At 38.9% G+C, this 24673-nt stretch overlaps 1 protein-coding gene across 2 annotated transcripts; it reads right to left on the reverse strand.

Moving 5' to 3' along the window:
* Window positions 1-912: 912 nt before the first annotated feature.
* On the reverse strand, window positions 913-23510 carry LOC146383716 (bone morphogenetic protein 1-like). Of its 2 annotated transcripts, none has more exons than XM_084935131.1 (20): window positions 23225-23510; window positions 16817-16918; window positions 16555-16704; window positions 16113-16230; window positions 15602-15780; window positions 15384-15489; window positions 14345-14469; window positions 12488-12603; window positions 9797-9899; window positions 9601-9717; window positions 9336-9481; window positions 8753-8948; window positions 8525-8650; window positions 6206-6366; window positions 5842-6022; window positions 3879-4004; window positions 3364-3491; window positions 3074-3287; window positions 1967-2217; window positions 913-1876 (listed from the first exon to the last, which is right to left on the reverse strand). In XM_084935131.1, exons 1-20 carry the CDS (start codon window positions 23349-23351, stop codon window positions 1742-1744), a joined length of 2907 nt encoding a protein of 968 aa, XP_084791257.1. In that variant the 5' UTR covers window positions 23352-23510; the 3' UTR covers window positions 913-1741. The 2 variants fall into 2 exon arrangements, with proteins under 2 accessions (XP_084791257.1, XP_084791256.1); XM_084935130.1 differs by having other exon boundaries at window positions 6206-6369.
* Window positions 23511-24673: the final 1163 nt, after the last annotated feature.

The following is a 24673-nucleotide window of genomic DNA, read 5'->3' on the forward strand; positions in this document are numbered from 1 at the left end:
AACAAAAAACTGTCCCTTTAATGATGATTGATTGTGCAGGGGGGACAAAATGAAAATAAATAAATAAACAAATAACTAAAACATGGCCATTGTCACTGCCAGGTTACCCATTTGCTTTAGGCTTCATTTTGAAACCATAATGTTAGCGTTATGTTAATGGCCATGTTGCTGTTTTGGAGCAAGAATGTCATATTTGGATTAGTAGGTGGATGCTTGGTTAACAAACTGGATTCATAAATTGTACATGTGCAATGCACACATATATTTGCTAATTAGTTCTAAGTAATTTCAGCACTTCTTGGGTGGCCTAAACCACACATCAAGGCATGCTAGTTCTATTTGTAACAGGTTCCAACAGTAATAACACAGCAGCTAGAGGTTCCCTAACTCCAGTATCCAGATAGATGAGTTAGCTATAAAAAGATTCACCCACCTGCAGTGATGCTGAAGGGGGAAACCGTGCACAGAGGCCAAAACCAATTTGTTACCAGGCTGTAAACATGATTCTTGCTTTTGGATGCAGCTTCAAGTGGCTGGTCGAAGAACTGCAGTTTCTTGCTCTTTCAAGTAGGTTTAATTTTATGTGACTGTGTGTCTCCGCAATACACTCAGTTCACCCAATTAGCGAGATTAAGTCTGGCTCAGAAAACAAAACGGGGGCATTAAGTCCCAAATAATCAGAGCAAAGCAGAGAAAGATTGTAGCCAAGAGAAAAATATGTGAAATCGATTTTGATTTAAAAGATGTCAGGCATGGCACAGGTGTGCAGAGGGTTTTACATACTAAACTACAAACAAAGCTGGATGTTATTTGTGAAAACATCTTTGCAGTCATAGATGGGAAACCATGAAAAGGCTCATCAAGGTGCAGACGTACACACATCTCTCAGTAATTTGAAATTGGGAAAGAAAGTTAGTTGGTTGATTCACCATCAGCTTTCATAAAAGTAACTTTGTTCACAACAAAAATCAAACATTTGTCCAAGACATTAGCGTCCTCTCCACACGCTCAGCATCAGTGATGATGCAGCTGTAACCACACCCAGCAGGTTATAATTTGCATGCATTTATGCCAAGTTCAGCAAAGGAAAAACTTCCCGATTAGCAAGTAGTCCAGGAGTTTAAGGAATCGTTTTTGATCGGGTGAAAAAAAACTTAACTGCTGTGAAGCAACAACAAGAAGCTGTAGAGGATGGCTGACATACAAACTCAAAAACTAAACTAATTTAAAGCAAAGCCAGATAAGAATATAACCTTAAATAAGAGATTAGGTATGATTCAAGAATACAGTTTTGCTGATTTCCATACATATTAAGTTAATTTATCAAGTAATATAATACATGAAACTGCATTACATCCAACAGAAGTGATGAAGGTTTCAACCTCAGAGAGAAAAAGCGACACAATGGAAATTATGATTAAAATAAAAAGGCAAACTATTATCACAATAGATACATTTTACATTTTAAAACAGCGCTCCAATCAGCTCATTACAAGTGGTGCGATTGTATATTTATATATGAAATCATTCAAACTGTTACGGTACAGGGCTATATGATGATGAAGAGTGAAGATGTAATGTCTCTGCATGGCTTCAGTCTGTCTAACAGAAGTCAATGTAAAGCGTTTGGGCTGTTGTTTGTGGTATCAAGCCGTGCATTCACTCCTCACCAGGAAATGGGTGTGACCAACCAAATGCTAGGGGTGAAGTCTCCATTTAGGTTTGGGGAAGGTTTGGAAAGTCACTTGCTTACGTGTAATGTGTCCTGGAACTTTGTGCTTATGTAGCGTACATGAAAGCCTTTTTTATTGATGCTGTCATCTGAGTGAAATTTTAGAACAATGGAGTCTCCAGCTGAGTACACGTCCTCTGGGGCCTGAGGAAAAGCAACCGATACAGACAAGTAAATAAACAAATAAATAAAAAATAGAAATTAGTGAGCGAGACTGATTTTATTCAGCCCTACCCCAGATCCGCAGTATCGTCCCAGCCTGGGAGACTTGGTGTCAGCGCCGTCATATAGCTCCACATAATCGTACCCGCAGTCAGCCTCCTCTTCAATTTCAAACACTTGGAAGATGATCTCGACACCGTAACCCTTCTCAGCAGTTACCACCCACAAACAGTCAGAGCCTCCAGGGTAGTTGTTATCTCCAAACTGGGCATGGGAGTACAGATCTTTTGTCTTGACCTCTGCTTTAAAGCTTCCTCCACATTCTGAGAATCCACAACCACAAAATTAGAGGGTCAAAAAGAGGAACTCATAAAAGTTAGAAAGGAATGCAGCTGAATTGTGACATTTTTGAGCTTTTATTCTGTCTTCAAAACACCATTTTACTCTATTTTTGCTTGGGGTTTTTTTCTTCTTTTTCAGCAGAGCAGTATTTTATAGTCTGTTTACTACAGTGGCCCTGAGATGCAAAACAACTTAAGAAAACACAGACAAACAGAAAACACTGTGAAAGCAATCAAAACACAAAATAAGTTGAAGAAAATCTTACAAAACACAAGGTGAATTGAATAAAATACAAAGGAAACTGAACAAAGCAAAATAGAAGCTGAATAAAACACAATAGAAGTTGACTAGAACACAAAGACAACTGAAAAAAACAAAATCTCTCAAAACACAATGGAAGTTGGAAATGGAAACTGAATCCAACACAAAGGATTCAAAGATTCAAGTGTTTTTGAGGAGACATTAACAGCTGTGGAGCTGATGGAGACCAAAACATGGGAAGGCTTTCACTGAGACGTGTTCAAAGGATTCATGCAGTGTTATGATTCATATAACACCGTACACACATGTTTGCTGTTAGCAAAGCAACTGTTAGCTTGTCACTTCTGCAGCTGTTCACTCACATTGGTGTTTTTCCAAAAACGCTTTCACTTGTGAGTTTTTTGTGTTTGTTATTGTTTTGTTTTTTTATTTCCATTGTATTTTTTAAATTTTCTGTTGTCCTTTATTTAACCTTTGTTGTGTTTTGAGTGCTTTTGTAGCATTTTTCTATTTGCTTTTTGTGTTTTCTTATGTTGCAGAAGGTTTGACCTCTCAGGGCCACTGTAGTTTGCTCACCTGCTCTGTACGAAGCCTCAAACCCTCTCTTCTGCACAGAGTTGTCGGAGAAGAAACGCAGGAACATTTTGTTGGCGCTGGAGATGACCGGAGAAGGCTTTTTGGTGCCACAAAACCGTCCCAGAGTCGCGGCGCGATTGTCTCTTCCGTCATAAATCTCCAGATGATCATAAGCGCACTCCAGATGAGCCTCCATGTCGACCTCATTAAAAATCTGGAAATTGTTTCGAGTTAAACTTAAAACGATATAAATGGTTTTGAACAGCTTTAATTTTGGCATCGTGACATACGAGTTTGATTCGATGGCCCGGGGTTATAGAAAGAGACCAGGTGCAAGCCTTCTTGCTGGGATATTTGTCAGGCCAGTTGGGGCTGGCGATGGTGCCGGACACACTGTTTATCACATGATCACATCCCGCTGTAAAAAAAAACAACAAAGCAAAAAAACAACAGGATGCAAAACAATGACAGCTGCACATCATTTCCTTTTCTCCAGCACAAGCATCCTCTGAGGTCATGCTGTGGAAAACAGGCCGAACATGTTAACTGTCAAAATGAAAGCAAAACTAAAGCTCCCCTTAGGCAATCCTACTTTCCCACTCAGGCTATTAATAAATAGTCCTAAGGTCATATTTTTGTTTGTAAATATGCAGCAGCTGGTAAAGGGTGTGTTCCCTCTAGGAGACTACTTCATCTTTAGATAGTAAGTGAATCACAAACGATAGCTTCATGTGCCCACTAGAGAAAAGTAAGGATATATAAGGCCATACATCACACTGATGAGTGAACAGTAGACATACTGCACCTTCCTTGCAGTCATGCCTGTTGTCGTGCAGCATGAAGCCCCTGCGGCACTGACAGCTGTAGCTCCCGAAGGTGTTTACACATTCATGCTGGCAGCCTCCATTACCTTTGGAGCACTCATCTATATCTGTGGACATAGAATAGATTAGAATAGAATACAATAGAAACTTTATTGTCACTAGCAAAAAATTCCAGTGACAAACAGTAACATTGAGATATTGTAGAAGTAATTTGTAATTTTGCTTTTTATTTTGACACTACTACACATAGTATATATCATTTATAAGGATTTGACTGATGTAAAAATAATTCCCAAAAGTTATATAGAGCTTGCTGATCCTGGTACTCTAGGCAGTTTACATAATACATTTCATATCTGAAATAATCAGAATAGAATTTTTCCCACACTCTAATGTGTGAAAGCAGGCATCAGAAAACATGCAGAACTTATTGGGTCAGACTGAGATTAAGCCTTTCCTCAAGAAGGAAATGTCTGCTACATTAGGCACAGGATTTTAGGATTATATGGCTGCTAGAAATCATACATTGTCATACTGTGCAGAGTTTAAACGTGCTTTTTAGTGTTGCTGAGGAAAAGTAAATAACTTCAGGTAGCTGTTTATCTGATGATATTGCATAAAAACATGTAATCTGGTCATTAGGGGAACTATTATGATCATTTTCAGTTCCATATTCTGGAAAATTTTCTGCATATTTACAAACTGGGCAATTAGTTTACCATTTAAGTAATGGAGCGGGGCCGTTTATATGTGCAGTATTTTTTTTTAATAATATAAAATTTTCATACCTGAAATGGTGATTGTACATTATGATTCTTTTTTTTAATTTTTATTCTTATTTTCCTAATATTCTTTACAGGTTTTCTCTTTTTTTGAGTAATGTATTTAGACAAATGTCTCTTATATTCTTACGTTTACATATCTGAGATTCTTTTCACATCTTTAGATTTAGATTGTATTATGATTTAAGCCGTACAGTCCAATGGTGAGTAAATGCACCAAATGTTTTTTTCTGATGTGCACAAACTGGTCTGTGTTCTGAATCACAATAAAGTAGCTATTCTATTCTGTTCTATTGAAATTTTGTGCTTTGATTTTATTGTTATATTATTTGACTAGCTTGATTAAAGGGGCAAAAATAAAGAACTGTAAAAGAAGAGAAAATCCTCAGATTTTGATGTGAATAATAAAAATACACAAGAGGAAGAATGTGTTTACACACGAATACTAAGCATTCTGGGTAAGGTTGTGTAAGATTATATCTCTGTGATACATTATATCTCATTGTGAAGTCAGCGGACTGCATCTTTCTGGTTTTCCCGTTTTCCCTGCACCATACTGTTATTGTCACGGTCCAGCAGATCCGCCTGAGAAATGTGTTGTTTTCTCTTTTTTCTCTCTCCCTCTGTCGCCTGGGCGGAGTTCATTGTGGGCTCCCGCCTTTGGCCTACATACCTGCGAGATGAACACCTGCGTCTCATTAACTGGCCTCTACTAAAGGGAAGAAGCAAGACTGCTCTTCGCTGGCTCGATGCTTGACCTGTGTCAGTGAAATCCTGGCTAGGACACTGCAGTCTAGTTCCTGTGGTTTTGCTTCTTGCATTAACGCATTGTTTCCTGTGTACAGACACCATGGACCTGCGCTTGTTGCCTACAGAGATTCTGGTGCGAGAGAGGAGTGAGAGACTGGTGAGACACCAAGAGAGACTGAAGAGGAGTGAGAGTGTTCCCCTGCTTTTCCCTGTGGATTCCCTGGAGCCCTGATCCCCGCACCCTTGTATATAGCACTTTGTCACTGTTGCACATTTCACCTGGTGTTTGTGAATAAACCCTCTGTTCTTCCTTTGAGCCAAGGAGTCCTGCGTTTGAGTCCCTCCAGTTACCATAACAGATACATTTACTCTGCAGTTCCTTCTATGCTTCCTAAATCATCAGTCAACTCACCAGAGAAGAAATGAGCCTTGAAGCCTCTCTTGGAGACGGTGTTATCAGACTTAAACTCAATTCTCATGTTGTTCTGCTGGGAGGTGATGACCTCTGGTTTCTCTGCTCCACAGAATTTGCCGTGAAGCTTTGAGTCTGAGCTCAACCCACTGCGCACTTCCACAAAGTCATATTTACACACCTGATGGGAAACACACAGAAATGATCCCTGTTAATAAATGTATTGATGTGCATCATTCACTTGATGTATTTTTTACACATATATTTTAGCACGAGAGATTTTTATCAGGTATTTATTCCTGCTGAATGCTCTTTAACCATGTGTACAAGCACTTTCCTAGCAAATCACAAAAACCCCACTAACATCATTCCCTTCGGTTTCAAACACATCAAACACCAGGGTGATGCGATACTGAATGGGTGCCACTAGCTGCCAGACACAGTTCTTGTTGGGTGGGTATTCTTTGGGCCAGCCGGGGGTGATGATGGAGCCATTCAGCATGGTGATGAATCCACCACAGGCAGCTGCTGGTGGGGCAAAAACACAGATTTAAGTGGTAAAAGTAAAAAAAACAAAAAACAAAACCCCAAATCCCAGAAACAACAGAAGAAAACAAAAACAAAATTTGAAACTGAATGTTATTTTAAAAATAATCGAAATAATTAAACTGATGGATTTGAAATTGTGGTACTGGAAATAGAAAAAGACATCCTTAAATTTAACACCATTAGTTAGATTATTTGTTATTTTTTTAAAAATGAGAGTAAACGTCAGCTCCTACTGCTATTTGTGTCTGCAAACACTTTTAAAATGATGAATCAAGATCTAAGTTGTTAGTGAAGATACAACAGGGGAGCGCTGCCCTCATGTGGTAGAAACAGGAAGCTTCCTTTGAATCAAGACTCAACAAGGTAAAAATCTCATTCTAGTAACACCTGCAAGTCCCAAATACTCAGGATTATTATCAGAAATCATATATATATGGCCTATATAACTTTAGGTTTACATCTATCTATTTATAGCACAGGGAAAAAAGATGTGGGATTTAACTGTAGGCATAATAGAGCTGACAGCTTAGGCACACTCCCGTAAAATTAAGCATGACATGGCAGAAATTCTAAACTACAGAAATTACAAACAGATTTGTCAGCTGCACATTAGCAATGTGAATCTGCTGTTTCACCACATCTGAAAGGTGGTGCATTGGACCGGTCACTGTGAAGGCCATTTGAGTACAGTGAAGTCACTGTCCTGGCCAAGAAGCCGGTCTGAGATCATCTGAGCTTTGTGACATTATACTGTTGGAAGCAGTCATCACACACTGGACTCATTTGTTAACCAGAGACCGTTTTACGAGGTGGTTTAAATATCTTTTATTTTGAAAATCTGAACCCTTACCTAAACTCAACTTTATTATGTGTCTTGATTCTCCCTCTAAAGTCAGTACCTGCAGGGATTATGGAATTATTATTGTGCACATGTGTGTTTCCCATAGTGAGTGGGGCCTCTCTAAACATTAGTATCCAAGAAAAAATAACATGAAGTAGCCTCATAAATAATGAATTTCTCATATAAACTATTAGAATTATTATTATTATGCTGTGGGGCTTTAGGTTTTACAAAATACAAAAAGGTCTCTGCCGCTGAGCTCTTTAAAGGGCCACTTTATCCAAAAGACCAGAGCTACATATACAAGAGATGCTGTCAGGCTTCAAATTTATGCATCGTTCCCCTCCAAAGCTAACGACCCAGTGTTTTAACCCCTAAGACACCTCATCAACCTCATCAGTGCAGGTTGGAATTTCCATCTTTCTTTTCTGAATCATCAGTCACCATTTGTATTAATTTTTCACAGCAGTGAACTAGGGAAGCTATAGCCTAGTATATTTATATACATATTAATATACTACACTATAATAATAAATAAAGTATAGAATAGTGTAGTGTAAAATAAATAAATAGTGTTTAGTTTACAACATGAAACTTGCATGAAGTGTTTCCATGGTGACCTGCAGAGACATATAGCAACAACACTTCAGTGGAGTCACTGATGGAAGCAGAGGAATCTGCAAAGTTTTTGTTTTTTCTGTAGTTTAAGGATTTAAAGAAGTTGGTGTATTTTAAAAGCTGAGAAACTGAGAGTCAAGTTAGTCAAGTGTCGGGCAACACACCGATTTACTACGCAGCCATGCACATCTGCTGTCATCTTCAAGGCTACAAGACTCAGACAAGACCCACTATTCATCCAAGCCAAAGCTAACATTAAATATCTGGTAAATTCTGATAAACCGAGAGTGGTCATGCTTAAATGCTTGCTGCTTGCTGGTTATTTTTACTTATTTGGACCATTCTCTGTAAATACTAAAGATGGATGTGTGGGAAAATCCCAGAAAATCGCTCAGAACCGTCCGTCTGATAAGTTCAGCGTCACATTTCTTCCCAATTCTGATGCTCAAGTTTGAACTTCAGCAGATCATTTGACCATTTCTTCATGCCTAAATATACTGTCTTGCTGACATGTTTCGATGATTTGATATTTGGTTAATGAGCAGTTAAAGGTGTGCATAGTGAGTATATATCATGTAGAGGGAACATACTCGTCAGAGTGTACTTCATATCGTGAAGCAGTGGCATTCTGAAGTTGACAATAATTTAATATGAGCAGTCAGGCTGTAAACTCACTCTCACAGGTGTGTTTGTCAGCTGCCAGCTCATACCCCGGGTCACAAGCACATCTGTAGCTACCCAGTGTGTTCAGACAGCGCTGCTCGCAATTACCATTGTCAGGTCTGGAGCACTCATCCATCTCTAACAAAAGAAAATGGCAATTACTAGTTTTCTGTGCCAGACAAATGCATCAAACAGGTCTCACTGCTGCCAGATTGTTTGCTGCTAAAATGACCTTCTGACCTTTAAAAAAGTTGGCCGCAAACCCAGCTTTGTTGACCGATCCGTCAGATGCAAACTTGAGCCAGAGCTGGTTGGAGGTGCTTTTGATGTCGTCTGGTTTGTCGTACCCGCAGAAACGTCCGAGCAGCGGGCTGCTCTCTGAAGCGCCGTCTCTCACTTCCACGTAGTCGTAGGCACAACTGTCGTGTTTCTCAATCTGCACAGCACGGACACAAAAGTCTGCTAATAGACATTACAGCAGAGGATTGTGAAGTCTGTCCAAAGCGTCATCCTCGCCATCCACAAACAATAAAAGTGAGATGGGGTTTTTTCTGCTGACACTCTGTGGAGTTTCCAAAGTTTAAAAAAGTTGCTATAGTACTATAGTATAGTAGGTAATTATTTAACAAGTTTAATAAAACAAATTCCAACATAGCAGCACATTAAAATCTTTGCAAATTAGTTAAGACTGTTTTAAATCTTTCCAGGTTGGCCATTCCTCTCTATATGCCAACTGCACCATTCACTGCAGGGACCACCTTTTAATTTTATTTGCTAGCACGTTGCCAGAATGCAGGAATAACAACAAAAGAGGTAATTTTACCTCAAATGACTGAAAGGAGAGGCCAACATTAAACCCCTCTGCCACTGTGATTTTCCACACACACTCTTTGTTGGACTGGTATTCATCAGGATAATTAGGCGACTGGATCTGGCCGCTCTCCCGCTTCACCTCTCCTCCACAGATGGCTGCGCAGGAGGTGAGAAGTGACATAAGCAGCAGTTGATTACAGTCACAGACTTGCTTTCATATGGCCAAATTCACATCTGTACCAAAAGGTGATGCACGGGAAAACTGAGCATTGTACCTTCATAAACAGCTGAAAATCCTTTGCCCACCCAGATGCTGCTGCTCCTGAATTCAATCCACAGTCGGCTGTCGGTCGAGATAATCTGAGCTGGAAGTGTGTCTCCACAAAAACGCCCTGCAAAAGTGCAAAAAAACCCCAAACTGTCATTTCTTCTCGGTAAGAACTTCACATTAGAGACGCAAGTAAAACAGACCTTTTAGAGGAGCCTTCCTCCAGAAGCCGTCCCGGACTTCGACATGGTCGTACCAGCACAAGTGACTCCTGAAGAGGTCCATGGACGTAAAATTGAGAACAATCTAAGATGCAGAGGAGACAGAAGGACACCAGGGTGTTAGAAAATGATCTGGCATCAAGATTCTACATCTGTGTCGTCCCAAAAGAGCTAAAAAAGGTGGAAGGTGATACAAATTCATTTGGGTTGTGCTAGAAAAAATCTGCCAAATCAAAATATGTAATCCGATTACTTTTTTCAGGTAACAAGTAAAGTAAAGGATCACTATTGCAAAAAGGTAATTAGATTACTGTTACTAAAGCACGCTGCATTACTGCGTTACTAAAACCGTGATTTTTTTGCGAGAGTGTCTCATGACAATGATGTAAGTGAGTGTGACCTTCATGGCAATAGCTGTGTGCAGATCAACAATGGATAATATAACGAGTGCGGGAGAGAGTATGAGCGTGTAGGGTTTAAAGCGTGGAAGTACTGACCTTACTTTGAGTTTGATTCCGTAAAAAGTGACAAAAACATTAGCATCTGCTGCTCTTTTTTAGAGCAAAAAAACCCCTAAACTTCAGAGTAAGCACCGAGTGCGCTACAACGGGAATGTGAAACTCCCAGATCCTTCCACTGACTGCTACGACACACCTGCACCAGGGCAAACCTCCGCCTGCCCCACTCCTGCTTTACAGGTGAAAATAGAGCAACAGGACCGCTGAGTCTTTGATTTTATTTATTTTCTGCTGTCTTATACGTGCATCTATTTGAAAGACTGAGTGTAAACACAACAAACTTTTAATTTATGTGCTGGAATGTGCAGAAAATAGGTTTAAATGTTAAACAATTTTCTTCCAGTCAGAGAATGTTGCATATAATTTAATTTTTGCTTCATGCGTAAAGTTAAAATATTAAAACTAATAAAACTACTTTCAAAAAGAGACTTTTTCATTTGATTACATTTTATATGATGGATTATGCAGAAACAATAGAACTGGGCTGAAAGATCTATCGCTTTATTACTTATTCAGGTTGTAAATCATCTTTTAAAAAAGTAACTAAGTTACTAATTACTTTTGAAAATAAGTAACCAGTAAAGTAACAAGATTACTTTTGGGGGGAAGTAATCAGTAATTAGTTACTGATTACTTTTTTCAAGTAACTTGACTAACACTGGTGGTGGCCCTGAGAGGCCAAACGGACTGCAACTTAAGAAAACACCAGCAATAAGAAAAACGCTGCAAAAGCACACAAAACACAACGTATATATGAAAAATGACAACAGAAATAGGAAAAAACAAAACAGAAATAGGAAAAACGAAAACAGAAATGGAGAAAAACAGATTTCCAAAAGCACTAGGGAAGTGTTTCTGGGGAGACAATAACCTGACGGACCAGTTGCAGGAGCCCAAAACATGGTAGGCATATTTTATCATGACTCATTTAATACTGATGACGGATTTTTAGGCTAATAGTTAGGCTAACACACTTAACTCTCATCTTTTCTTTCCTCACAAAACCGATAGATCCTCCACTTCTTTTAAGTGTCTCCCAGCACAATTCTTAGGATATTTTTGTTGCAACTGGTCTGTCGGGTTATTGTCCCCCCAGAAACACTTCCCTTGTGCTTTTGGAAATCTGTTTCTTCCTGTTTCTGTTTTCGTTTTTCCTATTTCTGTTTCGTTTTTTCCTATTTCCGTTGTTGTTTTTCCTATTTCCGTTGTGTTTCGTGTGCTTTTGCAGCATTTTTCTTATTGCTGGTGTTTTCTTAAGTTGCAGTACGTTTGGCCTCTCAGGGCCACCGTAGTACGACTCATTGTGTTGACGCCTTGTGAATAAGAGCAACCAAAAGTAGCTATTATATGAATGAAATAACTAGACTGACTTAGCCATATTCACCTCCGCATCCATGTGGCTAAATTAGAAACACCAATCAGCCCAAACAAATGAGAAAAAAACAAAAAACATATGACTTGGTCACTAATTTATTTGAGAAAATTCTTTCAATATTATACATCTGCGATTGGGAAACTTGTTAACTTAGCAGAAGAAGTAAAGATGATGGTTGCAGTCCATGTGCTGTGAATGCATGCTAACTGATATGGAGCATTAATGCAACACTTAATGGACCTCATTTGAACTTTACTCAAGTCCTCCTTGCAGAACAGCTTCGACTGTAATGCGTGCGTTATAGTTTCTGCATCTGCTGAAGTTCAAGTGGCATGAATTTCTTCTTCAGATGGCGAGGCTCCGCGCAGATGTCTGCATGCCTGCCAAGTTTTCCCACAGTAAGTTTTTCCTTATCACTTGAGGAGTCACTTGAAGAAACTACATAACAATCCACTAACTACTCATGGGCTCTTATGCATAAATAAGCATAAATAAGAATGACTGCTCGTTTGTGGTATCTGCAGCTATCTGTGTCTGTATTCCCTGGAAAGATGTTAGTGGATTTCCTCACATTAACTGCTAACATCAGGGCTTTGAATTGGCAGTTTGAAAAATAAATTATGATTCTATGATGTGTTTAAGATCATTATCTTGTTGCACTACCACTTTATCTTTTGATTTAGCTCATGATCACTATGGATAAAGACTTTATAAATTCATTAGGTGAGTAACCATGCTGATCATGCCCTTATGGAGCTAATGCATCCACATATTGAGTACCTTTTCTCCAGGAGTGACAGAAATCCTCCAGACACAGTGGGTGTATGCCGAGTATCCGTTAGGGAAACCAGGGGAAGAGAAGTTTCCAGAACTGTCCTGCAGACTTTCCCCACATTCTGTCACAATAGGAGATTATTTAAAATATATTTAACTAAGAACTGAAAACAGAAAGAGTTTATGTGAGGAAAGAAACATTGCAAAGCCTTGACTGATCATCTGATTGGTGTTCAGGTAAAAAAAAAACAAAAAAAAACAGTTCACAAAGGACTTCATTTTAGGGAGACATAATATCATTTTTTATCAATTTATTTAAACCAGTGATGATTAACTCTCAGACATGAGTGCCTCACAAGCACAGAATTAGTAGAAATGATAAGTGAGTTCCATGTCTTGCTTCAAATAGGGTGTACAATAGGGATAAAAACATATAATCTCCTCTGATTTTTAACACATCTTGAATCTATGCAAGACGATTAGGGCCACTGATGAAAAAAAGTGGACACACCTTTTTTTTTCTTTTCCAGAATTCTGAGAAAAAAAGTCAGAATTCTGACTGTAACTGCAATCGAGAAATGGAAAGCTGCTCACTCTTTAGGGGAAAAAAGTCGGAATTCTGACTTTTTTTCTGAGATTAAAGTCTGAATTCTGGAAAAGAAAAAAAAAGATGTGCCCGCTTTTTGTTCCAGTGACTCTAATCATCTTCTGTATGAAACAGTCCATGGTACATATAATAATAAAAGCACTTTTACTTTTAACCTGTGACAGTAGAGATGAGACTTTTCATTATGCTGCCATCAGGTTGAAACTGCTGTTTCAACTTGAAAACTACCACTAACTAAATAAAACAGAAATGAAAAGGATCCAGGAGTGTTAGAGTTTTTAGGAGTCTTAAACCACATGCCTTATCTCTATCAGAATTTCCTAAAGAGTGAGCAGCTTTTCATTTTTCGATTGCAGTTACAGTACACAACACAGTTGCTGTCAGCACTGTCCTGCAGTTAGAAACCATCAGTGTGAAGAGCGCCTCTAAACAAAACATAAAAGCTACTCTCCAGACTATCCAGCTACGTGGATAGTCTGTTGGCTTTGCCAGTAGCAGCTGCTATAATTGGTTCGATAGAGACGAGGAGCGACACTCCTGTGTGTCTAAAGATCAACCTTAACCTGACCATCGTTCACTGCGTCATTCTCGGCTAGAACATGAGGCCCACGAGTCTGTGAAACATATTAGTGAGCCGAGTAATTTTCACATATTCATTGACGCAGGAACTCCAAAGGTCTGCTGTTGATCTCAGTAAATGGATCAACAGCAGACGTCTGCCTGGAAATGTGGGTAAATGAGTGTGACGCACTCCAGAAGACACTCTGCAAGAAAGCAGATAAAATACGGCATCAAGACTGTTTTCTTAGAAATGTACTGCAGTGAAATATTTATTTATTCTTTCTTTAAACTGACAGCATTTGGTGTTGCTGTATTTTGACAAGATTTCATATTAGATATTGAAGTCGGCACAGCTGTCCAAATAGCATGAAGCGAACGGGGGATTTAATTTTGGCATCTTAAACCGTTTGTGTTGTTGTGTTTGATCGTAGAAGAATTTTATCCAAGAGTAAAACTTTATTATTTCTCCTGAATATGGAGGTTTTTGTTCCATGGTTTTCTGCTCTATTTAATATCAAGCAAGAATTCCTGAACCTTTTTTGTTAACCCTTTGTTTTTGTTTGACAAGGGTAGAGAAGTTTTATCTTCAGTTAGACCAGTTACTTTTAAATTAATGAATAATAAAAGTATAAAGGCCACATGGGATTTCATTATATAGTTTGGTGAGTAGCCTCTCTACATCAAATGTAGCTTACTTGCGCATTTGTAGAGTTTGCAGGCCTGTGCAATGTCTCCTTTACTGAGCTTGGTCCTCTGCCCAATAGACGGCCTGACTCCATTGACATCATAACGGGGCAAGATTGTGTCTAAGAAGATGCCTCTGTTTCAAAAAAACCACAGCAAAGAATCCAGTGACTACACTTAAAGCCTGAAGAGAAAAAAAACATCTTCTAACTTCTAACTTTTACTGATGTGCAAGAAGATCTGAGTTTCAGAGGTTTTAAACTGAAGGATCGATGAAATCTACATGATTTTTCTGATGTACCTCCTGTTCAGGACCTTGATTTATTGATTGTGATCATCGCTCACTGAGTTTGGAGCTCCCACCCTGCAGTTCCCATGGTGATGCACCCATGAATGACAAGCATGTGCAAACAGAGCGCTCTGAATGGGGCCTTTCGCCGGTGCCAGCCGGCTCAGTGGAGCCCGCTCCTGAATGCCAGAGTAAAAGGCCACTCCACCCCAAATTGTTTGACAAAGACTGAACTGCCGGGCCTTTTTTTAGCTTGGCACGCCTCCATGACCCAGACCTGCAATGTGGTTATGGGGGTAAAAAACCAAAACACCGAGAAACTGAAAGGGGCAACGACATGCATGGGAGAGAAACAAAAAAGGAGACTAGTGTGGAATTGCTTCTGTAACAATACAGGACAAATCCCCCAGAGGTTTCCTGTGAGGCATGCTAAGCAGAGCTGACTCAAGGGACAAACACCAGGTCAGGGTAATAGCCCTGTTGGATAATCAGAAACAAGCTTGGTGACGATGACACGTGGGGCTAGTCAGGCTAGTGTGTTCGCAGTTTGGAGGTAGGCAGAGAAAATCATGAATTTAAGAGATATTTAGCGATTAACTGCCGTAAGAAAGGTTTTTAATTGCCTGTTAATGTAAATATGGTAAAGCTAAAAGTGTAAATGTTCAGAAAAAATCACAAAAACAAAAAAAAAAAAGCTTACATTTCTGTTGAGAATATACTAACTTTAGGAGATAAAACATGAAGCAAAAAAAGATGCCAACCTGGAAAATGTATTCCTTGCGTAATGCATGATGCTGCCAAAGTCGTATACCTCTCCCAGTGAGTCGACCTCCCCTGGTTCCATCTTCAGGAAGTTATACTCCTGCCCTTTTGATGGACAAACAGGCAAAGAACTAAATGCAAAGACAAACATCTGCAGCATCAGTATCCATTCCCACATATTTATTGCATCCTCAACGCACGCATGCAGTAAGAGTACCTTGTTGAATGTTGTCTCTGATGATGCTTACATGCTCATCACGGTCTGGACGTGTGTGTTCATGCCAGAAGCCAATCACGTGGCCGAGTTCATGCACAACGATGCCAAACTTATCACAGTTTTTTCCTATAGAGATAGCCTGAGGGCCGCCACCTCTCCTCCCCACATAGGAGCAACACCTGCCGGTCAGCGACACTATTCAGGTCCACATCCTGTTTTTATTTCCCCCCCATGTTTTTAACAGGTTAACTATAAAGAGAGGTATATGCCCGCTTTTAAAGAAAGTATTCAGTCTGAGCTTTCCATCTTTTATATACAGTCTATGGTTTCTGAATAGAAAACAGTGGAAACAATAAATCTGGTAAAAATAAATAAATAAATAAATGAATAAGAGCTCCAATAATTTTAGTTTAGATCATTGTGCGTTTTTTTCTAAGCCAATAAGCTGAGACAAACACTTCTGTTAAAAAACCGATGACATCATAAAAATGGTGACATGCTCCCAACTTACCCACAAGGTCTGTAAGTGAAAACAATGTAGCTTTCTTCAGTCGCCCTCTCTGTGAACGTTACACAAATGTGTTTCTCCCAGTGACGCATCGCCTGACGGAAAATGGCTCGCTGACTGCCTGAAAGGAAACTCTGAATTAGACGTTGACAGTTTCAGGATGTCCAAGCTGCACATGGCAACAAAGACTCCTTAAAGCAGTGGTTTTTAAATGTTTTTGTGCCCAATGCACACTACAGGGCAAGCCGAAGATTTCGAGGCCCAGCAAGTCTGCAGAAAATAACCTCTATGCCGTCTGGTATGTTGTCAGTTCTTTTCGATTGAATTGTCAGGTGGATGCACTGTTAAGCATTACACCTAAAATTCATTTGCTTTTTGATATCCTGCAACCATCCTATCATGGTGAAATCAGATGTAAGACTTATTGTTGTCCACCAAAGCTCACCACTGAAATTTCCGCTGATCACATAGGGGATGATACCATCAGGCCATACTCGCTCAGGTCTGGCGGTGGCTGCTCTCCTCTGTCGATGGAGGCTGCGTCTGTCAGCAGCCCTCTCACTCCTTCTGTTTTCACTGGAAGTGGAACTGTTAGCTGTAAAAGATAGATAGGACGTTCAGGGGAGTTTGTTTTGATTATGATCCCCTTATTTGCACATTCAGTTTGAATTCCTAACATATTAGTTGGGTTTTCTCTGTTTCGACACCTGAGTTTGTGTGGTTGCTCTGGACAGCGTGCTGTGCATCATCAGCTCCTTTGAATAAGCGGAGGTCGTCTTCATCCAGTGCGATGTCTCCCAAAAAGGCAGCTATGAAGATAAAAGTTCTCCGATAAATTAAAGATATATAACTTTGTGTTAAAGTGACAGGGAGGAGAATTTTAGAAAGCACCTCTTAAAGAGCAGTCGCACAACAACATGAGCATAAAGTCGCTGATATCAAAAGTCTCTGATTAAAGGTTTTAATTTTTTGTTTTATTTTCTCAACCCCTTTCTACGTTTGTCTTTTCCCCTTCTTTGTGTTTTCGTCCTCATTCGATTACATGTTTTTTTAGAGCTGCTATTTCTTCTTGTGGTTTGCTCATGTTCACCTCTTCCTGCCGCCTTATTTTGTCTTTTATGTTTTGACTCTTCTTATTAGTTTGTCCTTCAGTGGGACTTTTATTGGATTGTCTCATCTACTTTAACAAGTTTATTAAAGTCATCTCTTTTTGCAACCTGCCCTTGGCTCACAAACTAAAACATATCTGAGGACTGTTTGTGTCCTTTCAAAGGAAGGAAGGAAGATGTGAACTGAATACATTACAGGACTGTGACCGTGCTGAGCTGGAGTTTGCAGGACTGCTGAATAGCAACTGAAATGAGTGCATACAGTAGAAATTGAATTATTAAATCAGTTCACATTTTTAACTAAATATCATAAAATCTCTTTGGAGTCTTTAAGAAGGTTGGGATAAGTTGAGATAAATTTCTAATTTAAGATTAGAAATACCATTAATCATTATTCTAACAGCGTGGTTTTAATTTAGAGCAATGCTAAAGTTAGTTACTATTAAAAAAAACTGCTATTCAGTGTTTAGCAACTGACCGGATCAGTGTACTCTTGTGCGTGTTCGTGTGTGTGTGTTCATATCTGACATATCAGTATGATATTTGACTTTTTTTTTCATCCACACAAGCTGCAAAATTTGGACTTCTAAATACAGTAGCGTGCAAAACCTTTGAGCCACCACCCATTTCTTTATGCTTTGCTTCCAAGGAGACAGACTGTTATAATTCTTTAAAGAGGTCTTGAGCAATAGTCTTTTACACATTGCTTTTCACTCATTTTTATTCCAGTTCTTGTACCAGACCATTTTCACAGGACTGTTTCTTTTTGTTTGTCTGTTTATTTGTTTAAGCCACTTACCACTGACCTATTACTCATTCAAGCATAAAAAGTCACTTAACAAGGGGTGAACCGGTGTTGTGTCTGCACATAACAAACAACTTAGCAAAGAACCTATTTTAAATTGTATCTTCAGGCACTTCAAATTCAAATTCAAATTCAAATTTTATTTGTCACGTACACAGTCATACACAGTACGATATGCAGTGAAATGCTTAGACAACTGCTCGTGACCTAAAGAAAAAAAGGAAAAGGCTATGAATAAGATAGGAAATAAATATGAAAAATTAAAAAGGGTAAATTTAACTAGGAAGGAATAAAATATATAAAAAAATAAATAAATAAAAAAAATTAAGGTTAAAAATGAAATAACTGTACAACACAAATTAAAATGAAGGGTAAATTTAACTGGGAAAGAATAAGATAAAATATATAAATTAAAGTTGAAAATAAAATAACTGTACAACAAAATACACAATACACAGTATAGAACTATATAAGAATGTATGAAGAAATATAAATAAATAAATATATATATACACACACAATAACAGCAGCTATACAAGTATTAAGTGGAAATGAAGAATATAGTGACCAGTGTTGTGCAAGCCACATTGTCTTGTGCAGTGCAAATATGCTTAAAGTGATTTAAGTGATGAAGTGAAAACAATGTCCAGAATGTCCAGTGTGTGTATAAGAACTATATGTGTGGGTCAGTACTGTGTGGTGGTGTGATTGAGAGACCATATCGCCTGCGGGAAGAAGCTCCTCCTCAGTCTCTCTGTGTTGGTCTTCAGGGAGCAGAATCGCTTTCCTGACCTCAACAGAGAGAACAGTCCGTTGTTGGGATGGCTGAGGTCCTTCACGATCTTCCTGGCCTTGGTCCAGCACCGCCTGCTGTAGATTGAGTGCAGGTCAGGGAGCTCGGAGCGGATGGTGCGCTCAGCTGACCGCACAACCCTCTGTAGAGCTCGCCTGTCCTGCATGGTGCTGTTCCCGAACCAGGTTAAGATGTTTCCCGTCAGGATGCTCTCTATGGTGCACGAGTAAAAGTTCCTGAGCACCTTGGAGGGCAGTTGGAAGTCTCTCAAGCGTCTGAGGTGGTAGAGACGCTGACGGGCCTTTTTCACCACGGTGTTGATGTGACAGGACCATGACAGGTCCTGCGTGATGTGAACTCCGAGGTATTTGAAGCTGTCCACTCTCTCCACTGGGCACTCGTTGATGACAGGGGTCTGGTAGTTCCTCTCCTGCTTAGTGCTGAAGTCCACTATCAGCTCCTTTGTCTTACTGACGTTTAGAAGGAGGTTGTTCCTCTGGCACCAGTTCTCCAGATTCCTAATCTCCTTCAGGTAGGCCGTCTCGTTGTTACTTTGTTGTTACTTTCTCTTTGCTACTAGCAGCTTGTTGTAAAATGAATAATTAAATAAAAATCCTCCAATTTCTTTAGTTGAATCCATGAAAAATACCAAAGATCGCACAGTTTGATAGATAGAAAATAAGATTTTTGCACCAGCTATCAGCTGATATCTCTGCATAAGATGCACCATGTCTAACTAAACTAAGTAAACTGCACAAGTGGAAGAAAAACAAAGAGTGGAAGGCCAAAAACCTATCTACAACAGATGAACAGCAACTGAAAGTCATGTCCTTAAGAAATAGGAAAAAACGTCTAGAAAGGCCCTGACAGAGGATCTGAGAGACGCATCTGGCTCTTCAGTTGATTCATCTACTGTTCACTGAAGCTTCATCAGAAATGGTCCCAGTGGAAGGACGGCTGTCAATAAGCCATTATTAGGAAAGAGAAACAGAAAGGAAAAACTGAGGTATACCACATTACACAAGAACTAGACTGATGGAGTGATGAATCCAAATTGTTGATTCAAATCATTATCAAGATATATGGAGGAGGTCAGAAGGTGAGGGAACGGTGTGTCTACAGCTGTCTGTAAAACACAGTGGACGCTCTGTCATGGTTTGGAGTTGCATTTTAGTCAGTGGTGATGGAGATCTTGTCAAAATTTGTGGAATTATGAACATAGAAAAATACCACTAGATTCTGATCCGCCATGCAGTACCACCTGTAAAGTGTTTGATAAATTTTTATTAAGGAGACCAATCCACGAGTCTCATGGATTGGTCTCCCCAAAGCCTGGACCTCAACATTACTGATGCAGTGTGGGATCATATTTGATAGAACAGAACAAAGAGCAGCCAAAGAAGAGCTTTGAATGTCCTTCAAGAAGCCTCTAGAACTATTCCTGAAGACTACATAAAGACATTACAAAAAACCTGACTCAGACTCAGACTGTGTTAAAGAATAAAGATGGTCAGAGCAAATATTGAAATTCAAACTTATTAAAATTGCACTCATTTTTTTTTTTTTACCTTATATACTGGCTCTCCATGTATCCTTGCTTCAATAAATCACTACACATATTTTCTATACCACAACATAAAGAAATGAGCATTGGCTCTTTCATCCAGGTCTGTATATAAAATGCTAACAGCAGATAAAATGGACTGAATTTGCACTTTGACACAGAAAACGAGTGAACTCCACGAATTCACAGAGGTAAATGCCCCAGAGGTAGATTTTTAAAGGTCTCATCAACTTTTCTGCAATACCTTCAAAAAAAACAAAAAAGAAAAAAAAACCAAGTTGCGTCACTACAGGATTTCTTACAAAGTCAGCAGTGCAGCAAACACAGTAGAAGACAAAAGTGGTGAAACAGCTTCAAGATATGGCATAGCTCAGTGTCAGCTGCAGAGAACTGTTAAAGAAGAGTCTGACAGAAAACTGGGCTCTAACAGGCCGTGGGGAAGTGAACGAAGAAACCCTAAACTTCTATGCTGAACTACAAGATTAGCTACAAAACATCTTCCAGTGGCCAACAAAGGTGAGAGTGAGGAACACAATTAAGGGTTGTGGATAACTTCCAAAACTCAAGGATGACATGAAACGCTCTTTGAAAAATAATATCCATCATATTGGCCAAGCAGAGCTGCTCACTTGAGTCTTTCCCTCTAAATACCTCATTTAACAGTGTGTGTAACAACCTTTGAAAGTACAAATGAAAAGAGGTAGTGGGCCCTGTGTCAGCCTTTGAAGTAAACTCACTCAAGCAAAGGGTGACTGTAAATGACTGTCACCCCTGCAGTGCGCACCCCATGCTCCGGAGCTCGAGGGATTTCACCACAGTCCAGCTGAGGGTTGTGCTGGCAGGGCCTCAGTGACCTCAAGTCTCCAGGCAACTCCCTCAGAGTGGAAGAGTGGTCTGTTTTGAAAGCTTCAGAAGTCACAAGTGAAAAAGGAACCCCAACTCGCTGGAGGCCCAGGATAACCGCAGTGAACTGTTTGTCATGTTGGATGATTGAAACCTTTTATATATATATATATATATATATACACACACACTGCCTGGATGTCCTTTACCAATATAGCATAATATGACATTAAACATTTCTTGTTTTAATGGGATTTTCCCCTCTCAATAAATGTTAAACATGAGGAACACGCTCTTCTTGATGACTTCTGCAGTCCTCTGTGGCAGACTGGATGTCGGCTTCTGTGGTAAATCCTGATTGATGACCAGCCATTCCTGGCTTGTCAGTGCACCAAGTTGATCAAAACGTTGATCATAGTCACATTCATGCATGATGGAGCGCCATGTCACAAGCCTAAAGCGAGTCGAAAGTGCCTCGATAATCATCAAATTAACATTTTCGATCCAATACCAGGAAACTCTCCAGACCAAGAGTTTATGCTTTAGCGAGACCTTAAAAAAGTGGATGGACAAGCAGAAGCTCACATACTGGGGACATCGTGGAGTTTGGATCACCATCAAACAGGATTTTGAGGCTGATATCCAACACGTCGTGGAGAATTGCAGAAGTTATGAAGAAGGGTCAGCATTGTAAATACAGACTCTTTGTAAAAATGTATTTTGTTTAACAATAAAAGCCTTTGAAATACATAAAATGCTTATGATTGTTCTTCATCATCAAAAGAAGTAAAAATGTAACAAAAAAACTGAACCAAAGTGTGTGAAACGCAAAATCTGTGCCATTGCCTAAACTTTTAGTTATGACAGTACAACCTATTTATATTAAAAACACAGACATGTACCATGTACCACTGCACTTATGTTAATTGAAAGTTATGGTATTGTCTTGACTGCAGGTATTTAAAGTTACTCTTCAATGCATTTAAAAAACAACTACTGTACTTTAACACATTAATTTCAACAGATGCAGTTTCTTGCATCTTGCTCACAATACTCTGTCGTTATATTAAGGAAATATGACATTACTTTATTTTGGAGCATCTATTATTTTAACTCTACCAGAATGCTAATGTTAATATTACTGTTATTTTACATGACAGACCTTTGAAGTGTAACAAAATTTACACTGTTAAACACTAAAATTGAAAACATTGAAAATACAGTAATAATAGTTTTTTTTTTTTAAAGTATAACATGATTAAAAGAACAATTATTTCACTAAATAAATTAATTTGGGGTACATACTGTGCGGTGTCTATATAGCGTCACTGTCACCTCTACATCTCTTTCTTACAACTGAGTACAGATAAAAACATGCTTGCTTTACTTTGAAAGAAAAAACACCATATTAATAAGTGCAAACAAAAAAATTATTGGTTGAACTTTTTCAGTACAGAAAGTCTACATTTGACTTTAAAAGTAGTCCTTTTTCGTAAATACCACTGCATTTTGCAATGGCACAATCGTTTTGTTTGTCTTTTAAAACTGCATTTACACCATTTTCATGTCGTTTAACAGTTTTTTTTCCTTCTTATTAAACTTGACTTAATAGCTTTAGGTTAAAAAAAATCACTTTTTGTTCCAGAGGATGTAAAACATTTACACTTTTTGTATTTGAACATATTGTGTAACATCCTCACAATCGATTAGCTGCTATTCTAAATATTTTCAAACAACAATAAAATGTAAAAAATAAAAATATGTAAATATTATTTTTGGACTGAAAATATTTTCCCTGGTTTAAAGCTTATTTACATCCAGTCTTCACACCTATTAAGCTGAGAGCATCATTTTTTCTTCTTTTAAAGGTTTATCCTTTAATAAACATCTAGCTCTTCTCACAGGGATTGGAGCCTTCAAGACTTCGAGCTGTTGGCCAAAAATACACCAATAACACACAACAAGAGAAGGAGGTATCATGTACAGTAATATGGACAGTACCGGCTTTACATGGATCCTTGTAGTCGATTTCGTCCCCGAGGTCAGTAAAAGTTGCGTCCACAGTCTCCCAATCAGCCGCCAGAGGAACGCAAAGACAAACAAACAAAAATCTAGGGACGACTTCCATTGCCTTTGATCAAATATGCAGAGGAGGTAAAGTTTGTAATTGTGCTGCAGTAAGAGAAAAAGGCGCTGAAAAGACTCTCCTGCCCAGCGGCGCTGTTACCTCACGTCTCCATGCTGCTGCAGTGATTTCGCTGGCATCCAGCACCGAGCGCACAGCAACGCACACACCCATGCCTCTGAAGCCAGAGAGGTGCTTCACCTGCTGTCAGGTGACTTAGGGGGCTTTACATCAGACGTAAGCGCGGGTAAAATCCGTGTCATTTCTTTCTGTGTTAATAAACATGTTAGAAACATTTAAAATTAAAGGGGGAAAAAACACCTATAGCAGGAACACAAAGCTGACATGTAGCCCATCTTGTATTTGTGCACTACAACTGTTTCTCGACAACCTACATCGGTTAAATAAGAGAGACTGGGTCGTGTTTGTGTAACAGAATCCCGATACTGTTTATGCCTCAGAGACTATCACAAGGTGCTGATTCCTGACCCGCTACACCACCTGCAGGCTACAAGGTCCACTCACACGTTAGCTCTGAAATGCGGGAATACTGACTCAGCAGTTAAGAGAGGAGCTGACTCATAACTGAAGCTAAGGGAAATAAAAAAAAAAAAGAAAGAAAGAAAGAAAGAAAAAAAAGAAAAAACGTTTATTTAAATTTTTTTTGCCAAAAGACTTACTATCCGTCTTATCTAATTTCCAAAAACAAACAAAAGAACTGTTTATTTATTTATATTTATTTACATAACGTACAGTAAGATTTCCCATCAAAAGAAATTATGAAAGTAATGTGTGATGAGGTTTCCAAACTTTCTGAAAGGTTCACTGTAGTGATACTGATAGAAGGGGACTTCTATCATGAGTGATTTAACATAAAATAATAATAATAATAATAATAATAATAATAATAATAATAATAATAATAATAATAATAATAATAATAATAATCTGGCACATTAATCCTGTAAGACACTTAGGAGCAGCTGGAAAAGGCATCCAGCTGCTCCAGAAGACTGAGGGATGAGACTGGAAATCAGACCAAGGGCACCTGGTGGAAAGGTGGGAGATGAAATACACTCAAGAAAGCATGTGAAATGATATATACCAGAGCTTACTAAATATAATAAAATCCAGCAATCATGTTTTTGAAATTCCTACATAACAGAAATATAAAATTATTTTTTATTGTTAATGACTGCTAATTGTTGAGTGTGGAGCATTAAATTGATTTGGCTTCTGAAGTGGAACATACAGTATCAGACAGCATGTGACTCACCCTGTGTTATTCTTTAACCATTTGGTTTACTGATTGTTAATCAGCTAAA

The sequence above is a fragment of the Perissodus microlepis genome, chromosome 7, assembly GCF_051167445.1.
Source record: "Perissodus microlepis isolate ML-2025 ecotype Zambia chromosome 7, ASM5116744v1, whole genome shotgun sequence".
Taxonomy (NCBI): domain Eukaryota; kingdom Metazoa; phylum Chordata; class Actinopteri; order Cichliformes; family Cichlidae; genus Perissodus; species Perissodus microlepis.

Bases quoted from the DNA above. Each gene is read 5' to 3' on its own strand.
- LOC146383716 (XM_084935130.1), bottom strand. From the start codon at position 23,351: ATGGAAGTCGTCCCTAGATTTTTGTTTGTTTGTCTTTGCGTTCCTCTG. The intron at 16,231-16,554 runs GTGAGCTTTGGT...GTTTCCTTTCAG, and splicing joins GATCAGCGGAAATTTCAGTG to GCAGTCAGCGAGCCATTTTC. The intron at 8,949-9,335 runs GTAAAATTACCT...CGTGCTGTGCAG, and splicing joins TCTCCTTTCAGTCATTTGAG to ATTGAGAAACACGACAGTTG.